We start from the raw sequence: 27,345 nt of genomic DNA, 5'->3' as shown, positions 1-27,345 counted from the left end.
ACAGAGATGGGGACTCGAGTTTGAGACTCGGACTCGAGTGTGACTTAAGTCGCACACACAGTGACTTCAGACTCGACTTGAGACTCGTCCTCAAAGACTTCAGACTCGACTCGGACTCGAGCCACGCGACTCGTGAACAACATTTATTTTTAGGAAACGTCTGATGAGCTCGCTGTTATTCCCTTCCCTCAGTTACCTACATCCTGCCCACGACGTAACACGTGATGTATCTGCTCCGTGCACGCGGCCGCAAACATACATGTCGACTGCACCAGCAGCTGCTGTGCCATTCATCTGAAGCTTTGGGTAGTGCTGTGACGGACCCGCGGTTCGGCTTGCATCCGATTCGCAGATTAATATGCAATTTAAATAGGGTAAGTTTATCATTAACATGTTTCTAAGGCTTGCAATTGTTTAAATGGTTAAACAATTTAACCGCAAAAAGGCGCTCAAGTGAGCAGATTTCTGTGAGCACATGCGGTTAAATGTGTCCGGTCCAGCTCCAGTCAGGTCCAGAGTTGCGCTACTTTGTGTCATATGTAGTCCATTAACATACATTTGCTGAATAGAGCAATGAAAAACAACACTACGTTTTTTATGTGAAGCGACTGCGGCATCTTCTTCCTGAAGCGCTGTTTGGAATTCGCCCTTCGCCTGTGTGTGAGCACCGTTTAAGTGCCCTCAGTAGTGCACATACAGAAAGAAGTGTTTCAAAAGTTAAGCCAACATAAAATCTTTCTTTTCTTGACAGGGCACATACACACAAAATGATCTCACAGTATTCTTTTTCTAATAAAAACATTTTAGTTTATGTCTTAAGAAACGAGTCAGAAACCAGTTTGTGCTTATTTGTTCTTAAAGAGACAGTAACTCAATTAACCTACTTAAATCTGTGTCATTTATGTTAATCAAACAACCCAAGACAAACAGAAAATCACTTCTATTGCTCTAAAAATAAAAATTAATAATATTTAATTTGTACAATAAAGACAGTGTTATTATCCATTTAATTTATTTCTGTACCTAATGCTAATTTTAGAACTTACTTAATGTGCAACTTTGTTCTTTTTTATAAATGTTTGTAATTTCTTTATTTGTTATTAGAGTTTTTAGACTTGTGAGCATCTCTGCCATGAAATCCTACTGGAAAATGTCCCAGAAGCACCACAAAATGGATTTTTGTAGTAATTTAAATGGTAAAAGCAAATAGTTCCTTATGCTATTTTAATTTAAACCAATAGAAATTCTGTGATGGTTTCTATTGTTTATTTCAGCAGGGAAGTCAGTGGGTTATTTGAATGGGGTTTTGGTTAAACGCCTCAAATAAGATCTTGGGTTAGCACAAGCTCAAGATGTTTTCTTATTTAATTCTACAATATAAATTACACCAGTAATACCCCCACCAGTATTTAAAAAGCGATTGCTAACAAGTTACATATGGGACTATAGATGTTGTTAAGGACTTGAAGCGCAATATTCCATGAAAACTTAAAAAACAATGAAACATTTCACAATTCCCCAAAAAAGTCACATAAAAGTCATGTGAGAACTGCTCGGAACTAAGTGCTTCGCCTCAAATTTCTTAATTTTTTCGCTGACGAAAGCAGAGTTGTGGAGGGCCGCTTCGCCCTGGTTTCAGTGTTTTGGAATGGGGTCGGAAATGACGGGAGGGTGTGAGTCACCCAGATTTACTTCCCCCGGTCTGCATTTCACCCAGGCATACGTTCCTCTCCCACACAAAAACAGAATTTTATTCAAAATATGTAAAATTCAGCGAAATTCCGCGTTAACACTAGATTCCGTGTTAATTTGCCAATTCTGCGATTCCGTCCTCGATTCCGTGATCGCGGAAATTAAAGGGCCCTAGTATATATATATATATATATATATATATATATATATATATATATATATATATATATATATATATATATTTATATATATATATATTAGAGTATATATATATATATATATATATATATATATATAGCTCAAACATGCATTTTAGTTTGGGACTAAAATAAGCCCTGTACTTGAAACCACCCATTTGACTTTTTGCCAAGTTGTAAAGCTAACTTCCATGTTGCCCTACAAATATGCATCATCCTGCATGTCTCTATTGTCATTTATCATTTTAATGGAATATTATTATTATCATAACATGATGTTATAATATACAGTATGAAATATGCATTCATCATTCCATTGTAAAGACAACACCTTTAAGACATTAAAGGCCCATTAAAAAAAAATAAAACACTCCAGCTTTGCTCAATACAGTAGATTATTAACTCAGTAATGTATAATCGAAAGTCTGGGACACAATATTTATAGCAATGATTAAGTAGGTAATGTTTTACTTCTAAGAGACGATCAATGTCCTTTCATTTTTCCCACAGGTACGAGGATAGCCACGAGTAATGGACTTGCTGTTCTCCTCCTAACGTCTGCTCTTGTGAGGGGATCATTGCTATAGTTTCAAGACTGTGACTCTTTCCCAAAATCCTCCTATTTCAAAGCCAAGAGAAAATGCCTGCTTTTGGATGGAGCGGATGGCACAGTTGTTCCTTACTTCAAACCACTACACAGCACCCACTGTTGTATAACGATCGTCACCAGAAGCACCTTTCTTTCGAAAGCCTACAAAACTGCCATACCGGACACGTGCTTATTGCTTCAAATCCAACAGAAGACAAAAATGGATACAGACTCTTATGGGATCTTGCACCCATATATATATAAATATATATAAATATATTATTTTTTGTTTGATTGGTTGTTTATGTTGACCTTTTATCTCCAGCTGTGAATTTAATACATTGCTCTGAAGTTTCGGAAAAGTCTATATTTGTGTAAAGGATATACGGTATATAAAAGTATTTGATTTAAAATCCCCTCGACTATGTACAGAAGACCTTCATTCTAGTGTATTCATATGCAGAGACAGCCTTTGAAAAAAGATAAGAGAAAATGACAGCACCACGGCTTTAGTACATTGTGTCTGGGTCGCTTATTGAGCCATGCTTAACTATGTGGTAAATCACAGTGTGTATTCTGCATTGAGCTGCAGTGATTTGCATTAATGCAGATGTTTTTTGCTTAAATGTATGTTTCTTTTTTCTTCGTTTGGCATAATAAATGTGAGTACTGTATAATACCTCTGCCATGTTAGTAATGTTGTTCACACTAAAGGATAGTAAACATGCCCGCATGCCATGCGTGAGAGTCACGTTGAGGTAAAACTCAAGTACACGAATCCACTTGTGAGCAAAGTTGCCCAGGACTGGAAACTGAATAACATACGGCATACGGCCATGTTAACGGCATAATGGAATTTCAGTTTACTTCATTTCGTGCTGTTATTTTTTAAGAGCCGAGGGTCAGAGAAATTGTTTGAAATAAATGTCCCCAGCTTTCGACCTTCAAATCACTAAAGCTGTTGCATGACCTTCAGCGCTATTGAATGTTGTGATTGTGCCCTTATAAACATCTCAAGTCTGACTCACCTGCGTTTAAGTGTTGAAGATGATTGCCTTTCAACACTCAAAGCCACTGTCATTTCCACAATGTGTTTACTGTCTTCAAAATCACGTTTGTATCAGACCGTAGGATTTACTATATAGCTGAAAAAATCAATATGTGGAGGTGGTTAGTGAATGGTTTTCTCTGTTTATTTATTTTTTTACTAGACAAAGATCAGCTTATTTCTCTTTGTTGCTGCTCTAAATTATTTTTATTTTCATAAATCTGTGCAGTTTGGAGAATGCAGATTTAATTTGCTATAACTCAGAATCAACTTTTTGCAAAAATTTGCCAATATTTAGATTTTTTTGTTGTTGTTGTTCTGTTAGTAAAAATGTAGCCTTGTAATGGTGTGTGCACATTTAAAGCACATTTAATTGCTTGCACAAGTAAATCACACACAAGTCAAAGCTGATGCGAATTGGGGATGTGATTGCTGCTAATGCGCATTATTAGCATCAAACGTACCTTCGGTTTAAGTAAAAAAGCTTAAGAGCTTATTGACGCATCGCAACTCATTGTTTTCATTCATGAAAGTGCTGTGATAAGTAGAGCTCAAATGCAAAACACACTAAACGCCACCTCTGCAAATATGAGATAATAACTTTAAACAAATGTTCTCAATATATGTTCATCAAATAAGTTCAGCTTAATCTCGCCCTCAGGCCATTCAGAAAGGCAGCTTTCTTCCAACAAAGTCCTCTAAGTACACAGAAGACGAATGTGAATCAGCTGTGGATCACATTGAAAGTTTCCCTTATGAATACTTTGACCTGAATACAACCCCACATGCATCACAGCTCGCCCTAATGAATGGTTCAGTTTCTTCATTTTACATTGTTTCGAGTTGCATCTTTAAAGCTCTCATAACACACGCTGTTTCTGCATATCTGATGTTAATCTGGAGTACGTATAGAGTAGTAATACATCCTTCATATCTGCGAAGAGTCATTAGTTTGATCAGATTTGTAAAAGACAGATCAGCTTTACAGATTCTTTCCGATAACGTACGAAAAAAATTGGAAGGAGGAGTTACGAGCTGCGGGAGGAGCGATTCAAGAATCATGCAACACTGACTTGGATAACTTATGATTCACTACATGTTCATGTCATTTATATAATATGCACTTACATAACACAGAAGTCTTACTTACCGCATGCAACTAATGACCCAATTGGGACTTTTCATTGAAATCCAGTGTTAATCAAACACACACGCAAAATTTTCGCTGCTACCCCAGATAAACAAACTATATCCATTGTTTCCATAATGCTGGCTTTCTTTTCCTTACATCCAAAAACACACTTCTTCTTTCGTGTCGTTGTTGAGTCTTCATATAAAACAAAGCTGTCGCGTAAAGTGATGCCTTTAACTTAGCGTCCTCGGTTCTCACTCTCCCGCTGATTGACATGTGGCCGTGGTTTTCCAGAGAAGTGCCAATAAAAAGAAGTGATACGTATGGCTTACACCTGAAATTTCAGCTAGACCCGTATTCGAATCTGAAACATGTACGAACCCATGCGAAGTGCATTCGGCACAAAAATACTCTCAGGGGCCAATCACACCAAACGCGTTTATAGCAGTTGCGGGCGCTTTTTTAATGATATTTTATGGGCAGTGAGCGTATGCGCGCTGTTTATGCGTGGCGAACGCCTTGCGGTTTATGCTACCGGTCGCAGCACACGTTTTTGAAGAAGCGCTGAGAACGGAATGGCAGCTGACGTCATTCGCGTCTTTCCATTGTCCAATCGAATAAGGGGAGAGGCGGGCCTTACGTTGTGGTGAGGGAAGTTTACGGTTGCTTTAGAGAACAAGACTCCACTCGCTCACTCTCTCCTGCGTGTTTGTGCACCTCTCACCCTCAAACAAGGTCAGAGCAAGTGTCCTCTTTTTAAAGTTTCTGCTAATATGACAGTTAACAGCAAAAGAGTGCTCAAGCTTCAATATATGATTGACAAGACAGCTGATTCGGTGGTTGCCTAGCAACATAAAAAGCCGCGTTGCACTGCTCTATTAAAAAAAGGCAGTGTGTCGCACCTTGCGTTTCCAAGTGTTTAAAACGCGTTTGGTGTGATTAGCCCCTAACACGTCCAACTGCTTTTTTGTTTAGCATGAGGAAACCAACTCTTAAACTGTGTTTATAAGTCAGAATGCATGAAATACCGTACACCCCCCCCCCCTTTATGATTTTGAAATTGTTTACTACTTTATGTCTTGTCCAAAAGTGATTATTGCCAAATATTTGCCAAAAACGCTTGCATGCACATAGAGGGTTTTGCATGGAAGACTGTCAAATTTGTTAAATACCGATTAAATGACTAAAGCCTGATAAAAAAATATATTTACAAAAAACAACAACCTGTTAGACGCAATTAGAGGGTTTTGCATCTGAATTCTTCACGTAATCTTTCAAGTAATCTAGAGAGAGGACTGCAGTGCGAATTTGCTCTGCTTTTGGTGTGCGCACACCATAATAAAGGTGCTTTGGTAGCATTATTAAGTCTAAAATTTACCTGGATGAAATCTTAGCGGCAGTGAACACGATACAATAACAACAAACAGAACTTAGGCTGACATTAAAAGATCCTTTGTGTAGCAATCTAAATCCCATGAGAATCACAATGCTGGTTCTGGTTCATCAAGGCCATGTTGCAGCTTTTCAGCAACACAGCAGAAGCAGATATTTATGAAAAGCAAATGTATTTGTGATTCATATCCAGAACATATACTACCAAAAGTTATATATTACTAAAGATATCCCATGATGCACCCTAACTTAGAAGCGAGTGGACATACTACGGCGACATTTAAAAAAACACTGTGTTATCTATCAAGACAAGAAAAGATGCAAAAAGAATTGGATGTTTTGAAAAGAAATGTAATATGCACTTGATGGAATCCATTTTCTATTTGACATTCTGCTCTTCTATTGATGTCTTGTTGTGTTTTTATATAATTTAACCAAAGAGAGCTGAGATGGGCACATTGCAGTAATGTTTACAAAAATTCATAAGACTCCCATGTATTATGCCAGATCTTTGCTCCGTTTTAAAACTTATTTTCTCACACTATTGTTTGTTCTTCAATTTTGGCTTTCGAATGCATTTGCATTAGGATTCAAATTTAACACACAATCTCTCAGTAACAAACACACCAACATTAATATTTTTCCAATGCAGTGCAGATGAGTATATGAATATAAGGAGTGATAATAATAATGAACAACATGCACTACATAAGAAATGTACCTTGTAATTACATTATGATGTGGCTGTGGTATCATCCTGGTTCCTAAATTACAAAATATGAGGTCAAGTTACAAAATATATGCTGTGATATTTCTTTGAATTATGCAACGGGTATCAAATTGTACTCTTTATAATTGGAAGACAAATCATAAAACCAGCTGTTGTACATACAACTGTCGTCAGTTTATTATCATACGTGGCTTTTTAGAGGAACTCCCCTACCATATTAACCTTTATTTATTTATCCAGGCAGATCTACATATAACTTTGGGTTACTTTAAGAGAGCACTTTAAATAGGGCACACAATGTTGATCAAAATTTGTGTGCACTGTAAATAGACAAACATTTTTTATCGATCCATCAGCTGCATTTTTCCCTGGACAGCTGTGGTCATCTGTTGGATGTTATAAGTAACCATTTTATTTGAAATTATGAAAATCGACTTAAAATGACGGTGTTGAGTTCATTTCATGAATAAGTTTGACGTATTTGGAGTCGACATATTTGATGCCTTGTACATTCTGTGTAAAGTCACTGTAAACTGAACAAGCAGCATGATTTATTTCCATTTCTAATTCTTTCCTTTTTTACTCGGAAAGGAAAATGTATATGTGTATGGAATTACAGTTACCATTAAATGAAAGTACAGAAATTAAATATGTGTGTTTCTGTGTTGCCATCTGCTCAATGATCTTTGTGGAAAAGACTTAGTTGTTGGGATATTTTTCGGATGTGTCTCTATGTATAACAACTTTTGGAAAGCTGAACCGAGTATCAGAGATTATGTTTGACAAAATTAAAATGCTTGACATTTCATCACTGGGGCTGCAGTACATATAATCAAAGTAAAACTATTGTTGCTTCATTGATCTCTGGATATTATCTTGGATGGTTTCAATTAAAAGTGTGTTGATTTTTGCATGCAACACTGAATCCATTGCATAAGCACATGGGATTTAAGTAATTTCTCAAATCTGATCCCAGGATTTGCATTTCGGAAAGTTCAGATGCCACACGGTGAATGAATATGTTAGCATTTTCCCATATTGTTGGAGTCAGTTGAATGCCGACAAGATTATTGAAGACACAAAGATGTGCTTTCACTTAACTGTCATCGCTGAGCAAAGCTAAGCTAAGTTTGTCATAAAGTAAAGCAAAATGAGGCAGATTTGAAACTTCAAGGGCTGTCTACATTGTGAGACAGTCATCATAATGTACGCGCTGAATAAATTTGCCAGAGCCGTTTTGTTTTATTGTTGATAAAGTGTCATGCTGTTATGTATCATCTGCAGATTCACTTTATGGGATTTGATGTGTAAAACCGGACAAACAAGAATCTGATCAAATGATGGTTGATTGATTGGTACAAAAAGAAAAGACACAACACGCTGCTGTTAAACTGCTCAGACGTTTCAACTCTTTACAACATTTACATCTTATATTGTTATTCGAAAGCAGTTTATTCGGTTTTGTACACCTCAAAACTGCAAGTGGTGAATAGCCTACTCTGTTTGACATTTATTAAGTGTTATATTCATCCTGTCCTATGTGTTCATGATCAGTTGCTAACATATTTAAAGTAAATTGCTCAGGGGGGTGTGACAGTTTTAAGGATTAAATGTTTCAGTGTAGAATCAACACATGTTGTCTTATGTTCATTTTTTTTTATTTTATTTTGAAATAAAGAATGGTAAGTGTATGCAAAACCAGGTATATATGTCGACACTTGATTCCCCTGATTTTACCATTCTATCCAGCTATTATCCTGTTTAAATATTTTCCCGTAATTTTCACATATTTTTAAAATGTTAAATGTCACTCACTGGGGATATTTGATATGCTTGCCACACTGGCCTCTGGTAAAGCAGACAGCATTATATAAAACATTTGCTGTAACATCTCACTCAAACAACATAATCTCATGGAAAGTTGTGTTATAGTCACAAAAAATTTGATTAATTTATTTGTGTCCATGGTACAAAATTCAGCTTTTTGAGCATGAATGTCTTTTTCGTGTCATTATTAATAACATATATAATTTTTTTAATATGAGATTTTATTTACAAATTTTAAAGCAAAATCATGTTTATTTTGTCTGAACTTTGTGTTTTGGCTTAAAGTCACTATAAAGTTTTTATTGTTTTTTTTCCATCACAAAAGGTTTGCATTTTTTACAAATGAGCTACTGAAATATTTTAAAGCAATATTTTGTGTACATATACAGTATTTACTAATGTGGCAAATAGCTGCATTAAGTGGGATAGTATAAATCCAGCTGGTTATTTTTGCAAATAAGTTCCTTAGGATGATGCAAGACCTTGGTAGACATTGCCATTTGAAAATAAGGTAAATTTCAGTGTATTTTTGTAACTGCGACAGTTTTTCTTCAAATATTCTTCTTCTTTGGCGGGTGTTTTTTAAGTGTAGATTGATCTCACGGAAAGTCATGTTATAGTCACAAAAAATGTGATTAATATATTTGTGTCAATGGCACAAAATTCATGTCTTTTTTGTGTTACTCGCACAAATTTTTATAAATAGATTTTTGTGTCCGTGGCGCGACTTTCATTTTCATGTCATTAAATGTATTGTTTTCTCTTTTTTTTCTCTTTTTTTAATCATTGTCGCTTGGGGTTGTAGTTAGATTTGGGGTTTGGGTTAGGATGAACTTTTATGTATTGGTTAATTTCTACATGTTTTTCTTCCGCTTTTAAAACTATTCTCGCCTGGAGTTGGGGTTACAGTTTGGGTTTGGGTTATGGGATGTCTAAAAATGTAACCCCAACCCCAACCGACAATGGTAAGAAAATAGGAAAAAAATGGGTCTCATTTACTAAACATGTGTACGGACAAATGTGTTCGTGAAATATGCATTTGGGCGTTTTAACTAAGAAATCATGAAATAACAAAAAACTTTCATACTAAAATTTATTTTAAATGTACGCAAAAACATAAGAACAACTTAGACCACACATACGCAATAATCATGAACAAGGAAAAAGAATCCTATAATATATATCTGTGTTATACTGTATATTTTATATATTATTTCCTTGTTCATGATTATTGCAAACGTGTGGTCTAACTTGTTCTCACGTTTTTGCATACATTTAAAATAAAATTTAGTGTTAAAGTTTTTGTTAAATCATAATTTGTTAGTTAAAACATCCGTTTGCGAACAATTTTGTGTGTACGCATGCTTAGTGAATGAGAACCAACGAGAAAACAATACATAAAATGAAACGAAAAAGAAAGTCGTACAACGGACACGAAAAACTATTTAGAAAAAATTGTGAGTGACACGAAACAACACTGTAAAACATCTCAAGCTGGTTAAACGTAGAAACAAATTTTATCTGCTGCCTTAAAAATGTGAGTTAAATATACATGAAGATATGCTTTGTTTCAACTCACAAGTAGTTAAGACAATGTGTAACTTTACGTTTAACTTTTTGGAAACTTACAAACATGAGTTTAATATATAAAACTTTTCATGATTATTTAAATAAATAGAAAGAGTAAGTACACATAACTTAATGAGGCTTTCTTGCTTTACAGTGAAGCATTCGTGCTCAAGACATGAAAAAAGATGAATTTCGTGCCATGGACACAAATAAATTAATAAAAATTTTCATTACTATAACACGACTTTCCGTGAGATTAATCTACACTTAAACGACACCCGCCAAAGAAGAAGGATGGTCAAAAAAGAAGAACAGCAACATAAAGAAGAAAAGCAAAAAATTTTGTAACCCAGTTAAAAACATGAAGTTAAAAACATGAAGTTAAAAACATGAAGTAATAAGTGATGCTTGTAGTATCATTTAATAAGAGTATATAAATAGTGTGATTTTAAAAAGGTTTAAGTTAATTTAATAAGTTATGTTTAAAAATGTTAAAATCAGTTTAAAAATGATTGTATGTTTATTGTTTTAAGTAAAAGTTAAAATATTTCTGAAAACTGTCTAAACCAGCATTTATGGAGTTAATGATGATCGGCAGTAGAGGGAGGGGTGTGGTTTAGCAGCGTGAGAGGTGAGAGTGGAGGAGAGTGGAACAGCAGAGTGAGCGTGACACAGAGAGTTTCTGAGTTTAAAATGTAAAATTATTAGTGCACAAATCAAGATGTAACTTGTTTCTGATGATTGTTTGCATGACAACCAGATTAAAAGAGTGACAAGGTGCATATTGAGAAACGGGAGGAATTTCTACACAAAGTTCAAAGACTGTTTACTTTTGTGCTATTGCTAATGCTAACGCTGCGTTACTTTTGAAATGTATGCTGAAGTCAGTTCATCACAAGTGAACGATATTTTCTAGTTAAAGTTTGGCTCTCCGTTGAACAGTTTGAGGAGTTTATCTGCTGTTTTTGATCTGAAGACAGAGAAGAGGACTCATACAGAGTTTAAAGCAACCAGGACTTCGTGAGTTTTACTAAACGTGGTGTTAAAATGGAGATCGAGTTCGTGTAGTATGGCTGATCGGATGATGAGACTGCACCCGTGACTGTTGGTGAAAGGCTGGGACAGAAACATTTGCTGCATCCGAAACCGCCTACTACATACTATATAGTACGCGAAAAGCAGTAGGCGAGGCGAGTAGTAGGGATGGCTCCCGCGAAACTGACGTTTCGACACTGTGTCGAGATCCCGAAGCGTAAATGTTTCGAAACACTGCTCCGAAATGTGATTCGAAACACCCATGTCACGTGATGAAGTGATTCGAAACACCAAGCGGTGCATTTCACAAGTATTTCGAAAGGTGGCGTACCTGTCGAATCTGCTTCGAATCTTAAACTGACAGGGTAGGAAACAAAACTGACAATACCTCATAGATGCGTTTTTGGCAAGATCAAATACTATAAATTACTGAAAAGAAGTAAATTTTCCTCATAGGTATGTAACACTTAGGCTACTTACAAAAAATGCATGCCAGCAACAAGAGTCCTTTGTGTGAGAATGTTTTCAAAGGCTGGAGAAATTATATGTAAAAAAGAAGCTGGTTGAGTTTATCAACACAGAACAATTTATATATTTGAATAAAGATCTTTATATGTAAAAAATGTGGCATATTATGGTTTGATATATTTTATGAATCTCTTATTATTTATTTGGTATATCTCTATTCTATTTTTTTCATTAAATAGACCCGAATAGCCTATAGTTATCGACAATTGTGAGCCTAAAAGCTCATGTAGTTGTCAAACAGATGTTAAAACAACAACAAAACTATTTTATTATGATGACGTAGCACATACATGTCCCAGGTTCGATCCTAAGATCTCCGAATGAGAGTCGAGAGCACTATCCACTCTCCCATTCTATCACTTGTGTGTCAATCAAACAACATGTGGGATACAATTTGTCAGCGCTCGTCTAAAATCTTGTCAAGGCTGCTTCATGTAAAGACATGCAAACGACCGCTAGGTGCCACTGTGGAGGCGGTTTCGGATTGATGTTTCGAAGCCTCGAAACATACGGCACAATTGATTCAACTGTTTCAGTGTTTCACGAAGCCTCGCTCTGCCCACCACTAGCGAGTAGTATGTCCGAATACATAGTATTCGAAAAACAGTATGCGAAAAGTACCCGGATGACCTACTACTTCCGGTTAGATTTTGCAGTGTGCATACGATGGACGCTTCACTATCCCATGATGCCCCGGACGAGGAGTTATCCAACGAAGAAGAAGAGGCACGCGGCTGTTTTCGCGCTGAAATGACATGACGTGATGACGACGTATGTCACGTGATGTAGCAAGATGGCGGATGTAGTACGTTCGAATCTCATTCATACTACCAGGATTCATACTATACAGTACCTACTGTTTTAACGGCAAGTAAGTAGGTACTTCATCTAATTCAGTACCTACTATACAGTATGCGGTTTCGGACGCAGCCAGTATCTCAAGGTACCTTTCATTTTGTTTGCTCGGTGACGAGTGAAGCGGCCATTACGTTTTTGGGCCACTACGAACACGAGCAACGCATCAGGCCTGCTACGGTATTTTAGTTTAATAATAACTTTGGTTGCCGGCTTTAGATTGCATTAAGGTGTGTTGTGGGCCCACAAAAAGTCTGATTTAAGTGATAAATGTATATAGAGGTTTTCTAAATTAATCCATTTGAGGGTTAATAGAGTTTAAATTGTTTTCTGTGCATTTATACATGATACAGTATTGACTGTGTTTACATTTGTTGTTTTAAAAAGAGGGTTCATAGTTTACATTGAATTCTGTGCATTTGTATGTTACAGTATTGACATTGTTTACATTGTTGTGTAAGTAAGAGAGACTATTCAATTACAGTATTTTCATTTGAAAAAAAAGGAACATTTTATGTTGAAGGTTTAAAAAGAACAATTATATTTTTTATTTAATTTGTTTATTTCTTTTGAGATAATAATTTATTTTTTGAGTAAATAACTAAGAGATATTTTCTTAAACTTTGTGTTGTGTTATTTTATTATTTACTTGGAAAGAGGTTATTGTTTTATTTGGGGAAAGACATACATAGACACACGGTTAAAATCTTTATTAGTAATATAACTTAAGAAAGTTAAATTCGTAGTCAGGTAAAGAAAACATTTCAGGAGTATATTTTTAAAGAGAAATCCAAGATAATATCTAAATTGAGTTAATAAGGGTTAACACATTTAATTAATACATTAAGAGAACCCAAAAGCCCTGCCCTAGTTAATATAAATACTGAGGGGAGCGCTACATTTTGCAGTTACAAAAAATACACTGAAATTTACCTTATTTTCAAATACCAATGTCTACCAAGGTCTGTCATCCTAAAGGTACTTATTTGCAAAAATAACCAGCTGGATTTATACTATCCCACTTAATACAGCTATTTGCCACATTAGTAAATACTGTATATGTACACAAAATATTTCTTTAAATATTTCAGTATTTGTAAAAAATGCAAAAATTACAACTTTATAGTGACTTTAAGCCAAAACACACAGTTCAGACAAAATTATTATGATTTTGCTTTAAAATTTGTAAATAAAATCTCATATTAAAAAAAAATTATTTGTTATGCATATTTATATTGAATTTATTTTGTAAGTATTAAACTGCACCAGTCAAGATGACTACCGTACACAGATGAGTCTGTGTTATTATTTTTATCTATGTCGTCTCTGAACAGTCAGAATGAAGCATTTCAGAGATCCCTGTAGTGATTCAAAATAAAATGGCATTGAATAACAAATACCTGCAGTAAACACATAAAATACTGAAAAAATATACTAATCTACTACTCAAATAATCTACTGCTCAACAGTATGAACTTGTAAGACAGACTCAACATTCACTTCTTATAGATTAAATTATATTATGTTAGAGTAACTGTCAAATGTGGTCATTGCATTCTGAATTATGTCTTATATTTCGAAAGGATCAGATGTTTGGGTCTAATCGAGTCCTTCATTTCAATGCAGGGAACAGAGACACAATTATAAAGATGAACCCCAGCCTCCACGCATTCCGGAGCATCCAAAGGTTAATAACATTGTTCAAGGACATAATATTGAGCAGAATACCAATATCAGGCCACAGTACACAAGTTTTCATGGGTCACAACTGTGACCTTTGTTTCATCCATACAGACTCATTTTAAATATGACAAAAAAATAGTAATTTATTATTACAATGCTTCCTTTATCCACCATCCACACACATGAACAAATGAGATGCTTACATTTTTGTTTGTTCTCATTAAAAACAATCAACTTGAGCTGACATTGATATAGGGCTCTTTAATGGCACCCTTCATGTTAATGGACCGTGGCTTTCCGTCTACAATGAGATCATTCTCATATACAAAAGAGGAAATACGAAAAACAACACGGGGAGGGGAAACAGAGTTACGTCAATGTAGATCAACCAAAACAAATTTCCCCCCGTGGCGCATTGCAAAGCACAGCATTCGCTGCTAAACACATCAAAAGAACAATGTAATGTTTAAAACAATTTGCATGGTACAGAAACGCCCTTGCCGTTGGTTTCACATGGCTTAGAAACATAGACATGTTTATCTCCATGTGTCTGACACAATGCTGAAATTCAATGTTGAGAAATTAAAGCTGCTGCAAGTCATGAGTGTTTGTGGGAGATATGGAAATGAGAAAGGTTTTGATACAATTGGGTGATATTTATTTGTGTTTTTGAAGTGAAATGGGTTTGGAAAACATTACAATGTTCTTATAAAGATTTCCAAATCTTTCTGAATATACAATTTAATGTCACAGAAATAAAATGTGCTTGTGGTATTAGCTGTCAAAAATATTTCACCAACAACATTTCACCAGTTTCACTAACAATTTTAAAAAAGGTATTGTAATGTAAAAAGACACGTAGGGCCCTATTTTAACGATCTGAAACGCAAGTGTGAAGCACAAAACGCAAGTGACTTTGTGGGCGGATCTTGGGCGCTGTTACTATTTTCCCGGCGTGAGAAATAACTCTTGCGCCAGGCGCAAATCAATAAGGGGTTGGTCTGAAGTAGGTTCATTATTCATAGGTGTGGTTTGGGCGTAACGTCAAATAAACCAATCAGAACGCTATCCAACATTCCCTTTAAACGCAAGGGCGCAAGTTCCATGGCGGGTTGCTATTATTATGACGGATTTACCAGGCGTACGCCAGGAGCGGTTTACAGCCGAGGAGACCCACGTTCTTGTAAGAGCAGTCAAAGACAGAGAAGTTGTTTTGTATGGGGATAGGAGAAACCCGCCTAAATCAGCGTCGGTTAAACTGGTGTTGGAGGAAAGAGCCACAATTGTCTCATCAGCTGGCATCCCCAGGACGTTGCGCCAAGCGCTACAATGAAGTCAGGAGACGGGGAAAATCCCAAGCTTTCCAGCATAAATCGGGCACGCCGTGTAACGGGAGGTGGATCTGCCTCTACACAGGACCTGACGCCAGCAGAGGACATCGCTGCGTCCACCCTCACCGCTGAAAACCAAGAAACGCAAGCAGTCCAAACCCAAAGTGCACGTACAAATCCAGTTCACATACATTAAGGCTTCTTATGAAAACATTTTAATTATTATTTACATAAAATAAACGTAATACAGCCACACAACAAACTTATGAAAATATTTTAATCGTTATTTGCATGAGAATTTTTTAACGCCGCCACACAATAAATAAAAACTGTCACCACAATGCTCACCACTATGATTCCCCTTATCTCGTGTTAATATTTTTTATTGTAACAATTTATGATTTGCAAAAAATAATTGCATCTGTGTAGATTAGATAAGCAAAGTGTGTGCGCGTTGTGCACGCTATACATTATGGTCAAGCATGCGCCCTTAAAATAGCATAATGAACAACGCGCAACGCGCCACTGACTTTAGACTAGTTTTTTTTGGTCAGTGGCGCAATTGTTTTTTGAAACTGGAAAATAGCATCAGGGATGGTTTGTGCCGGAACACGCCTCCTTTTTTGCGCTGAACCGCCCAAGGAGCGCAAGTTCATTCCCTAGTTTGCCGACGTGTGTTTGTGGAGGGAAAAACCCGATGTGCGCCGACGCAAAATACGAATGATACATGCGTCACTGACAAAGTCAATTGCGCTGGGTGCAAGATAGGGCCCAAAAAGCCACATTGTGAAACTTGAATTTCACAGACACAAGAGAACGTGTTTTCTGTGCACTTATGTGCATCTCTGTTTCGAAACATTTCCACAACTTAAAGTTAAAAACTTGCATCTCTAAATGAGCGTACTGCACAGTGTCATAAAATAAAAGTAACTCCTGAAAGTTAACACTTATTTTTTCATAAAAGTATCTATGAATATAAATGAGATCACTCAAAGGGGGTGCACACCAAAGCTTTTACGCCCATGGACGTTGTATGTTTTCAATTGTTTCAAAAAGGCCAGTGTCTAGTGTTTTCTTTTTTTACTCTGTAACCTGCCGCTCAATGGTTTTTCTGCACTTAGGGCTGAGCGACGAGAGTAAAAAAAATATTAATCTTTGGGTGAAAAGCTCAGCTCGTCAATGTCATATCTCACACACCCGTCCAATAACAGTGGAGGAGGGGCGGGACAACAACCGCCGCATCGTACAACGACTGATAAACAAAGCAGAAGTATCACAGCAACCAAAGTGCTAAGCTGAAGAAAGCTGGCAGTCGGCTCAACAAAAGTTGGCTGTTTGCGTTTTCAACCACGTAAAAAAGCTTTGGTTTGTCTCGCCCCTCAGACAATCTCAGATTGTTGCACAGTAGGCAAGGACACATAAGTCATGCAACGCAAGAATTTAAGGAAACAAGAGGCCCTATTTTAACAATCTAAGCGCATGGTCTAAAGCACACGGTTAAACGGCATGCCCAAATACACTTTTGCTAATTTAACGACAGGAAAAATGGTTTGTGCGCCTAGCACACAGTCTAAAAGGGTTGTTTATATTCTTTTAATGAGTAATGGGTGTGTTCTGGGAATAATGTGCAATAAACCAATGAGAGTCTCATCTCCCATCCCCTTTAAAACCCAGTTGCACTCATGCCAAGGCGGATTCCATATTTAGATGGAGGAATTTGTAAACTGAACAACTAAGAGAAAGAAAAGACCACCAGTTTTAGATTGATGTTAAAAATAGTGTTTTTTAGTTGTATTAAAATTTTAATTTTTGTATTAAAAACTTTGGTTCTCTTTAAAAGTTGTTTTCTTTCAGTCATAGAAGTAAAATTAGCAGGCTTTTAATTGTTGTAAATGTATGGATAGCCTGCATGATCTGTGTTATCTCAAAGAATAATTTACAAATATGCAAGAAAATATTTTATTTGTAACAAACAGGAGATAAAGAATTTACAAACATGTGGAGAGTCGAAACGTTTCAGCACTTGGACAGCGTACTGAGTGTTTTGAAAAGCATTACTTAAAAAAGGTTCTCATCTTAACATATTCAGAGGTACAAAGCCATCATATAAAATTAATCCATGGGTAGCATTTAAAAAAAAAAATATTTATAAATAAATGCAATATTTGCATTTGTTTAAAGCAAAACATTCACTTACCAGGCTACAGGTGAAGCAGCTCTTTACACCTTCTAACGTCTCGTAATTGGTCCTCGTTTTTGTCCAAGAGACTCAATAATAATCTTTTACATTTTAATCCTTTCATTTTTATATTTAAATACATTTGTTTGCTGTCCATGTGTGTAATAAGTAAAAGTACATTTTCATCTAATTTAAAGGCGCTATTACTAACGCACTCTTAAAATAACAAAAAAATATTGCACCTCAAATGAGCAACACGCCAATGAACCTAAACACACCTCGTTTTCAGAACAGCACACCCATGGAAGCACAAATGGGCACAAATGCATTTGCTATTTAAACCACATGACGCTGGACGTGAAAATGCTAACTGCACTGGGCTGAACTAGCAAAAACACTTTAGTCGTGCATTGTACTGGGTGTACGATAAGGCCCAAGATATTAGTATGCAGAGAATAAAATTGTTTAGATTCCTGTAATGTCAGGATATTGACAGTGTCCAAAAGAGGAAAGCTCACATGACCTATAATAAGGCCTCTGAGTCAGACTTAGCTTCAGGGATTCTGTCTAATTAACATTTTAATTAACACAAAATATTGTTAACTCAGGGCCATTCTGTGAGCTTCAACTTACACTGTCTAATTAAATGTGTTCACCCTATTCAGTTGTCCTAAAAAGTGCAAGAGAGAAAAAGAGAAAACAGATCTAAAGTCTAAAGCAGATTAAAAGAAAGAGAGAGAGAGAGAGGGAGAGAGAGAAAAAGATTCTACCAGGCATACCAACTGTAATGCAATTCAAGACTAAATTTTAATAATGCCAAAACATCTTATTTTAAAACTCATTTTGTAGCTGTTCTCTTCTTGTGAAATCTAAAGGGCAAGCCCTTTTACTATAGTAACAAACATGATGAATCAGTCCGAAGTACTTGAATATGTTGCATTTGTACCTTTACTAAAGTCTGTGTTAATTTATTTATTTATTTTTGGTGTAAAAATGTCTCATATCCAGTCTATTTTAGAGTTGGCTGTAACACTGTATAATAAATACTGCAGCTATTGAAAATATATCTAATTAAACAAAATCCACCCACCCACACATACACACACAAAAAAACACAATAAAGCTACTGCATCACTGTATCTGTGTGAACATGCCTGTCAAACCTTCACTGTAACTTTGTCTTAACCAATCACATGCGTTTGCGGTAGGGCTATCTATTTGTCAGAGCATTGAAAAGTTTTGCACTTGATAAAATAAGACACATCGGAATTTATTTTCAGTTTGTCCAATAATGGCTTTTCCACTTTTTAACATTTGCAAACTCTTTGTATTTATTTATTTACTCACCAAATGATCAATTTGATGAGTTAATGATTCTCTTCATTTACTCCTGCACAACACATTTGTGTGCACAGTGGTTGGCTGATGACATTTCCCACCCGCCTAAAGTAAGATACTAGTCCTGCAAATAGACTGGATCTCATTCATATTCACAAGAATTTTCCATACATAGACACTGAAACGTACAATATAACAGCACTTAAAATGAAACTTTTTTTTACATATGCACATATTTGTTAATACAAATGTGTGATGCCACATATATGCCATTCAGACCACTCAAGTTGAAGCATTATTTCTACGTGTAATTGTGACAACTTCAGTCCAGTGTCTGTTGAATTTTAACAAAAGCAAACCTTAGGAATGAAAATAAAGTCACGTAAAAGCAATGTAAAGACTGAGAGCATGTTAAGACAATGAAAAATGTGATTAATAATTCAGGGTTATTCCCATTGGCAGCCAGTGACTTTTGGGCGCGCACGATGCGAAGCTCGTCACAACATGTATTTAGCCCGTTATGTGTGTGACCCATCATTTCAAAATATGTGATCGGTGTGTCATGTATATATGTGCTTCACATGTCATGTTAAAATAAGTGCCTGCTGCAGATGCTTCAAAGGGGTTTATGTTAAAAGAGATGCTCACGTTTGCCAGATACTCGCTTAATCTCATAATCAGTGTCTAGTGTAAATTTAGCGTCTTGCGATTTGGTTATTCCACCAAATATTCATTTTTAAACTGTCCCTAAAATATTTAAAACATGAAACAAGTATTGTGTTTTATTTGCATTATTAAACAATTTATTGTCCCGTATCAATTTTCTTCAAATAAACACAAACAGGGCCAGAGTGGGGCCACTTTTCAGCCCGGGAGTTTCAGGCCCAAGACTGGCCCACTTTTTCCATGGTGGAATTCCAAATTAGCACTTTTGCCAAATTGGATAAATGAAGCAACAGTTCAGCACTTACTTTTGTGTAGTTTTTATTAATACCATGGTTCAACAAATAATGTAAAGGTTAAATAATAATATACTTATTCACTACAAAAAATAATTAGTAATTAAAATAAAATAATAATAAAAAGTAATTCCAATTATTCTAATATTTAAATCAGGAACGCCTGACCAGGCAAGTTATTATCGGCCAGTAAGCATTTTACCAGTATTTTCAAAGGTGTTCGAAAAAATTGTGTATGGTCAGCTTATGACTTTTATACGTAAGGGATAATGTAGAGGCAGCCGGTAGTTATCGGGAAATAAGCCCCGACAGTGTGATCAGGACCCGACGCGAAGCGGAGGGTCTTGTATCACACTGAAGGGGCTTATTTCCCGATAACTACCGGCTGACTCTACATTATCCCGCTTATTACACGGCTACTTGTCACATAAGAAAAAAAACTGGACATGAATATGAATTTGAAACATTTTATTGGCATATTTGTTTTAAATTAACATTTTTTATCCTTCCGCGAAACTTTGCACAGATGCATAAAATGATCGTAATACCTTATTAAGATCCTCTGCTTCATACTTGTCTGTCTCCATTTTTTTCTCTTTTAGCCAGTCTTTGAGAAGTTTTAATGCCCATTCTGTATTTTTTTGTGTGTTGGCTTCGTAGCTGTCATGCTCTATTTTGTCAAGTTCAGTCTCAGTAAGCTCTCTGTGTCTTGTCGTGGTTGTCCAGTGTTTGTCACAAGATGGCGCCAAACAAACAGTAATCTTTATTGGCGCGGAGCGATCTTACTCGTAAAAGTAGTACCGGCTATGCGTTATTATTTTGGAGCGGTTATTATTCGAAAAAAACGAACCTGCAAATGTCTCAACTGACCAATCAGAATCAAGCATTCCAGAGAGCCGTGTAATAAAATCTAATAACATTCTACACCCATTACAATTTGGCTTTCGTCCACAATATTCCATCGAAACAGGAAATTGTTTTCTCGTAGAACAATTTAAATCTGCAATAGATAGTGGAGAAATTGTTGGCGCTGTCTTTTTAGATCTTATGACATTCTTATACATAAATTGTCCAATTTTAACTTTTCGCCAGTAACTTTGTAGTGGTTTAAATCATATCTCGAACAGAGAGATCAGTGTTTGGTGGTTAATAATGAAATGTCTACATTTTTAAAAGTAAATACAGGAGTACCGCAAGGGTCCATTCTTGGGCCATTGCTTTTTACATTGTATATTAATGATTTGTCAGACTTCTGTCTTACAGCAGGACTTCAAATGTATGCAAATGATGCAGTGGTTTATGTGCAAGGGAAAAATGTGCAGGCAGTTTCTGAAGAACTTGCGAAACATCTGCAAAATGTGGTGGTGTGGTTTCAAAACGCAGGTCTGCTATTGAATCTCCCGATTATCCACCCCGGGCCGGAACACAAATACAATATTATTTTAATTATTAGGTATGTGGCAGTAATGTTTTTGATAGTTGACATAATGAAAGGAAAAAACAATCATTATACTTAAAGGGGTCATTTCACAAGACTTTTAAGATGTCAAATATATCTTTGGTGTCCCCAGAATGTGTATGTGAAGTTTTAGCTCAAAATATCATATAGCTCATTTATTATAACATGTTAAAATTACCACTTTGTAGGTGTTAGCAAACATGTGCCATTTTGGATGTGTCTTTTTAAATGCAAATGAGCTGATCTCTGCACTAAATGGCAATGCCATGGTTGGATAGTGCAGATTAGGGGCGGTATTATCCCCTTCTGACATCACATGGGAAGAAAAATTTAAATGAACTATCTTTTCACATGCTTGCAGAGAATGGTTTACCAAAACTAAGTTTTCTAGTTTAATAGAAGCACTGGGGACCCAACTATAGCACCTAAACATGAAAAAGTTAACACTGAATATTTAACTTACACCCTCTGGGATACTTTATATATGTTGTTGTTATTGGGGACATAAATATCATTCCTCTCTGGATCCCTAAACCGCAGGTTATCTTAGAAGACCTTGCTTTAAATGAATGTTGTTTGCGCAATTATTTGTTTTGAGGACATGGCAGGAAAATCTATAAAGGAAATATTCACTGCCCACTGGAGGTCCATAGTATTGATTGAGAACATTCCCTTTGCTCCATAGCGTCTGATCATTAAGAAAAGGTAGAATGTCAGATCCTATATTTAATTTTAACATCACACCTTCAGCTGATCAATAACATTCATAGCCTGCTGGAAGGGGAGATTTGTGGTAGTAGTTAGTCTAAATAGTATCTATTAGTTGGTGGTAAAAGGAAACATTAGTATAAAAATTAAACGTGGTAGCCAGCTGTTTTGCAACTAATAATTGTGTATTTCCACAATTTCCAAAAGAAACCAAGAAAGACGTAAAGCTTTATAAGTTGAAAGAAAAATCTTAAATTAAAATGTACCAAAACTTGCAACGTATTCACTAACACCCACAATGCAGTTTATCCAGATGCACAGGTGATGCTGGTGTCATATTTTGAAGCAGAAACATGTGTCCTTTATATGAAACAAAGTCTTTACATAAAGGACAGCACACGGTTATTCTTCTCTCAGTATCTGAAAACAATGCTGTTAGGTTGATTAAAAAGGATGGTCAAGTGAAAAGAGCCACAAAATTGAAAGCATACTGTGCTTTGTGTTTGATTATTTGTTTATTTGTTTGGTTTAACGCTTCAGTCGTTTCAGTGGAGCCGTTTCCTCCCTCGGGATTACTGTGACCATCAGAGACTGTGTGTGATGAAATGGCCACTCAGGCAGCCAATGAAACAGCACAGATTTTCTTCATACATTGACTTACTGTACACTTCAACAGTGAGGCAATGAGGCTGCACTTTCTACTGGGTTGTACTACCATAAAACAAGTGAATTTTGATGAATAAACATACAGTATTGAATTCAAAATGAATTACATTAAATTGATTTATTTAAAATATGCACGGGAAGCTACGGTAACTGCCACAGGACAAAAATGTCATCGTTCGAGACAACGTATATGGACAAAACGCGCTCTATAGGACAGTTTGTCCATTTAGGGCTACTGTAGAAATATGACGGCGACTTCCACGTAAGCGGGCCCGCTGTGTAACGGCTCATACTAAGGTAATAAAACAATACACTTTATTATGTAAGGTCTTTATACACCACCAATGATATTATGTATATTATATTGCATTTCTGTCAAGAGATCCTTCCAAAAGTCCCACATTGCACCTTTAAAGACGTTACAGAATAAGTAATTTTGTGCTAAAATATGCAAATTAAGGTCATTTATTTGTGGTCGAACAATTGCTGCTTTTAAAGACCAACAAAGCCTTTATGTGCAGTAAGGGTTGGTTGAGTAGCCTCGGGTAAACTCTTTAAACTGTAATACACAGGACTGGGAATCCATTCGTGTTCTCATTAGAGAAAATTCTCTGCAGTTGAAATAGTTTATTTTAAAACGCAGTTCTCATGGAGAGAAGTCATTCAAGCACCGAAGAATAAGCAACCCATGAGATTACTAAGGACCTTTTTTGTAACTATTATTCCTCAAAGGAATAAGCCGTTGTTGCAAGGGTAATTGACTCGTAAGGTAGAAGTGGAGGCATCAATACTTTACCCACTGATAATATTCTTGAAGTACTGGAACAAGATTTTAATCAGTAAACAGGCCTGCTACAAGTGATGTGTCATTTGTTTTACGAATGTAAGTGCGTTAGAAGAGTATGAGTGAGCAAAAATTTGTTTTGCTCTTCAAATATGAGCTTAGTCGTGTAGTGCCCTTACGAAAATTAACCACGGTTTTACTTGAGTAAAAAAAAACATGATTACTATACTTTTACCACAATAAAACCATGCTAATTTTCGTAAGGGTGGTATGGACCTGCATCATGGAGGTATTTAGAGGAAAAGTTTTTGTTGTTGTTAGAATATGAGGAGATCAGATGCAAACGTCTGTCAAAAATGAGATGATGTTGACCAAATGCACTATATTTGTTTTTATATAAAAGTATGTATATTCACTAAATACGTTTGCTTCAAATCTGCTTAATCCCGCCTCAGGCCATCCAGGGAAAAAAGGCATTTTAATATCACATTAAAAATCAAATTTTTATGAAAATCTCACATATAAATTATGATCTAAATTTGATTTGGATATTGATCTAGATGTTATGTGTTGAATTCGGCCATTTGGTGTTTAGAAAAAAAAATACATAAAATAGTTACAGTTAGGAAATAAATAATTTCGACCAGCAGATGCCAATAGAGAACCATTCGTTTTACTGGATGTGGCAAACTGCTCAAATTACTACTTAAGTGATACATTTTGTGAATTAATGTTTATTTAAACATTAGAAAGGACATTAAAAATAAATATTATTTCATATAGTAGAAAAAATAGTGGGAGAAAAGGCATTGTTGATGCTGGAGCTCAGAGGAGAATGGGAAGACTGATTCAAGCTGATAGAAGAGCAACTTTGACTGAAAAACCACTCGTTACAACCGCGGTATGCAGCAAAGCATCTGTGAAGCCACAACACGCACAACCTTCAGGCGGATTAGCTACAACAGCAGAAGTCCCCACCGGGTTTCACTCATCCTCACTACAAATAGGAAAAAGAGGCTACAATTTGCACAAGCTCACCAAAATTCGACAGTTGAAGACTGAACAAAATTTGCCTGGTCTGATGAGTCTCGATTTCTGTTGAGACATTCAGATGGTAGAGTCAGAATTTGGCGTAAACAGAATGAGAACATGGATCCATCATGCCTTGTTACCACTTTGCAGGCTGGTGGTGGTGGTGTAATGATGTGGGGGATGTTTTCTTGGCTCACTTTAGGTCCCTTAGTGCCAATTGGGCATCATTTAAATGCCACGGCCTACCTGAGCATTGTTTCTGACCATGTCCATCCCTTTATGACCACCATGTACCCATCCTCTGATGGTACTTCCAGCAGGATAATGCACCATGTCACAAAGCTCAAATCATTTCAAATTGGTTTCTTGAACATGACAATGAGTTCACTGTACTAAAATGGCCCCCACAGTCACCGGATCTCAACCCAATAGAGCATCTTTGGGATATGGTGGAACGGGAGCTTCATGCCCTGGATGTGCATCCCACAAATCTCCATCAACTACAAGATGCTATCCTATCAATATGGGCCAACATTTTTAAAGAATGCTTTCAGCACCTTGTTGAATCAATGCAATCAGTTCTGAAGGTGAAAGGGGGTCAAACACAGTATTAGTATAGTGTTCCTAATAATCCTTTAGGTGAGTGTATACTGTATGCAGCTGATGAAATTGAATGTTATTTTTTCCTAAAAGTTCATTTTCCTTTCAAAGCACCACACCCCAACATAAGAACTTTGCTTGACCAATGATGAGAGTTTCGGGAGCGATTATCTTTTTTCCTGACCAATAGCAGATAGCAGGAGAAACAGTTCAGAATGACAAGTTTACAATTATGATTTCTTATTATGCACACAAACATGTCATTTCCTTCTGACTGAGCAAACTAAATAAAGCCTTTCATTTCTAACACACCACAATCCATGGAAATAATGAACCAATATCATTCGACCTCATCAAATGTAATGTCATAACCCAGTAAAGTATTCCTCTGCTCCATATTAAGTTAAAGTTTATGCACATGGATTAGCAGGATTGGTTATAGATTTTGTCTTGAAGCACGAAGCATATCTCTATGCCAAGTGCACCATGGTTCGGAGGGTTTTGAACTGGCACAAAAATCACTTTTTCTCGAGCTATAGTTGTTTGTGCCCTTTATCCACTGGAGGTAATACAAGTGAATGTTGGTTTACAGAGGAGATGATCTCCCTTAGAGAGTTACGAAAATTGCTTCTTGACAATACATATAGCAAAGAGCCTTCCAGAACTCTTAAGATCATTAAAGCGAGGTGATGCATCAGACGCGGCGTCTGGCACAAGCAGATTAACCTCAGTGTTTTTAAAAGGACTGTCTCAAAGCTCTCTCTCCTCACATTGATTTGTCTTTCCCTGAGTGCTTTTTTGTGTGTGTGTTAAAGCAGGTAGCTGTGCATTTGTGTGTGTGTGTGAGAGAAAGAGAGATAGCGAGTTCAGCAAAGAATGCGTAATGTGCAAAAATAGACAGATAACAGGGTTACGGGTAACAGGGTTGCAAAAAATAGGTTTGCAAATTTAAACTAAATTAAGTCATCACTCAGTAGAGGCTGTAGCTTTGAGACCAAATGTTATTTTTTAGTTATGTATTCAAAATTTCAAAATCATTGCCATACAAGAACATTAAAATTTAAACAACTGTTTTTTAAGAAATAGAGTAACAGGGTTGAATGGTTGAGTTTTATGAATACTTTATCCTTTGTTAATGGGAAAAAGTGAACATTTTTTTTTTAATTTTTACTTCAATGGTGTCTCAGTTGTAAAGGATTTGCACATGTTTTGTAATAAAATGTACTTTTAAGTTTTGGTTTTGCCAAAAAGTCCGACAGACCCACCTGATCTCACAAGAATTCATATATTTTCACGAGTTGGCTAATTCGTATGAATTAGTACGAAGTTAATCGTGCAAAAACATACAATTATCATAATAAAAAAATACAATAACGAAACTCTGCCCCTGACCCCAACGTTAAAAAATTTACAAATGTGGTCGTACAAATTAATATGATTTAGCCACCTTGTAAAATATGTACGAATTGCCATGAGAGAGAATTGGACAGACCAGCATCACCATTTTAGGGTGTGTGGGATAGGTACAGTTTGTGTGTTCATCTATTGTTTCCCACAACAACAAGATAAGATTTGTGCATCTATTACTTTGAAAAATACTAATTCGTATGAAAGTGGCATAAGTAAATCTGGCAGTAATGAATACAGGAATGAATACAGTTACAACACATTTTGAATACATTTGAATTTGCAACATGAGAACTTATAAACAGTCCTAGGAATAGTTTTGCTTATGAAAAGGTTAGGGTTAGGGTGTTTATAGACAATGAATAGTTTTAGGCTTAGGGTTATGATTAAGCTAATAGCCATATACGTACATATACCTATTGTCATGATTCTGCCCTCTTGTCCATGTTTTAGTATTAGTCATAAGGCAGGATCATGACAGGCCCATGTTTGTGTGAAAGCACTGGCCTTGTTTATTTAAGCCATGTGCTTTCTGTCTCGTCTCCTGACCCCGCCCCCTTGTTTCCTCATTAATTATCCCATTATTGTTTGATTCATGTCACCTG

The 27,345-nt window shown here is 36.1% G+C and overlaps 1 protein-coding gene across 1 annotated transcript in view; it reads left to right on the top strand.

The window, feature by feature from the left end:
* Window positions 1-5,622, top strand: part of vstm2a (V-set and transmembrane domain containing 2A) — a 57,469-nt gene extending 51,847 nt beyond the window's left edge. Inside the window, exon 5 of the mRNA XM_065294812.2 lies at window positions 2,400-5,622. Within this exon, the coding sequence (XP_065150884.2) occupies window positions 2,400-2,476 (77 nt within the window). The 3' untranslated portion in view covers window positions 2,477-5,622. The remainder of the gene's footprint in view (window positions 1-2,399) is intronic.
* The last annotated feature ends 21,723 nt before the right edge of the window (window positions 5,623-27,345 follow it).

Source organism: Paramisgurnus dabryanus, chromosome 22 (genome assembly GCF_030506205.2).
Source record: "Paramisgurnus dabryanus chromosome 22, PD_genome_1.1, whole genome shotgun sequence".
NCBI classification, from domain to species: domain Eukaryota; kingdom Metazoa; phylum Chordata; class Actinopteri; order Cypriniformes; family Cobitidae; genus Paramisgurnus; species Paramisgurnus dabryanus.
The sequence above is the reverse complement of the archived record's forward strand: the minus strand, read 5'-3'. Positions and strand labels throughout refer to the sequence as shown.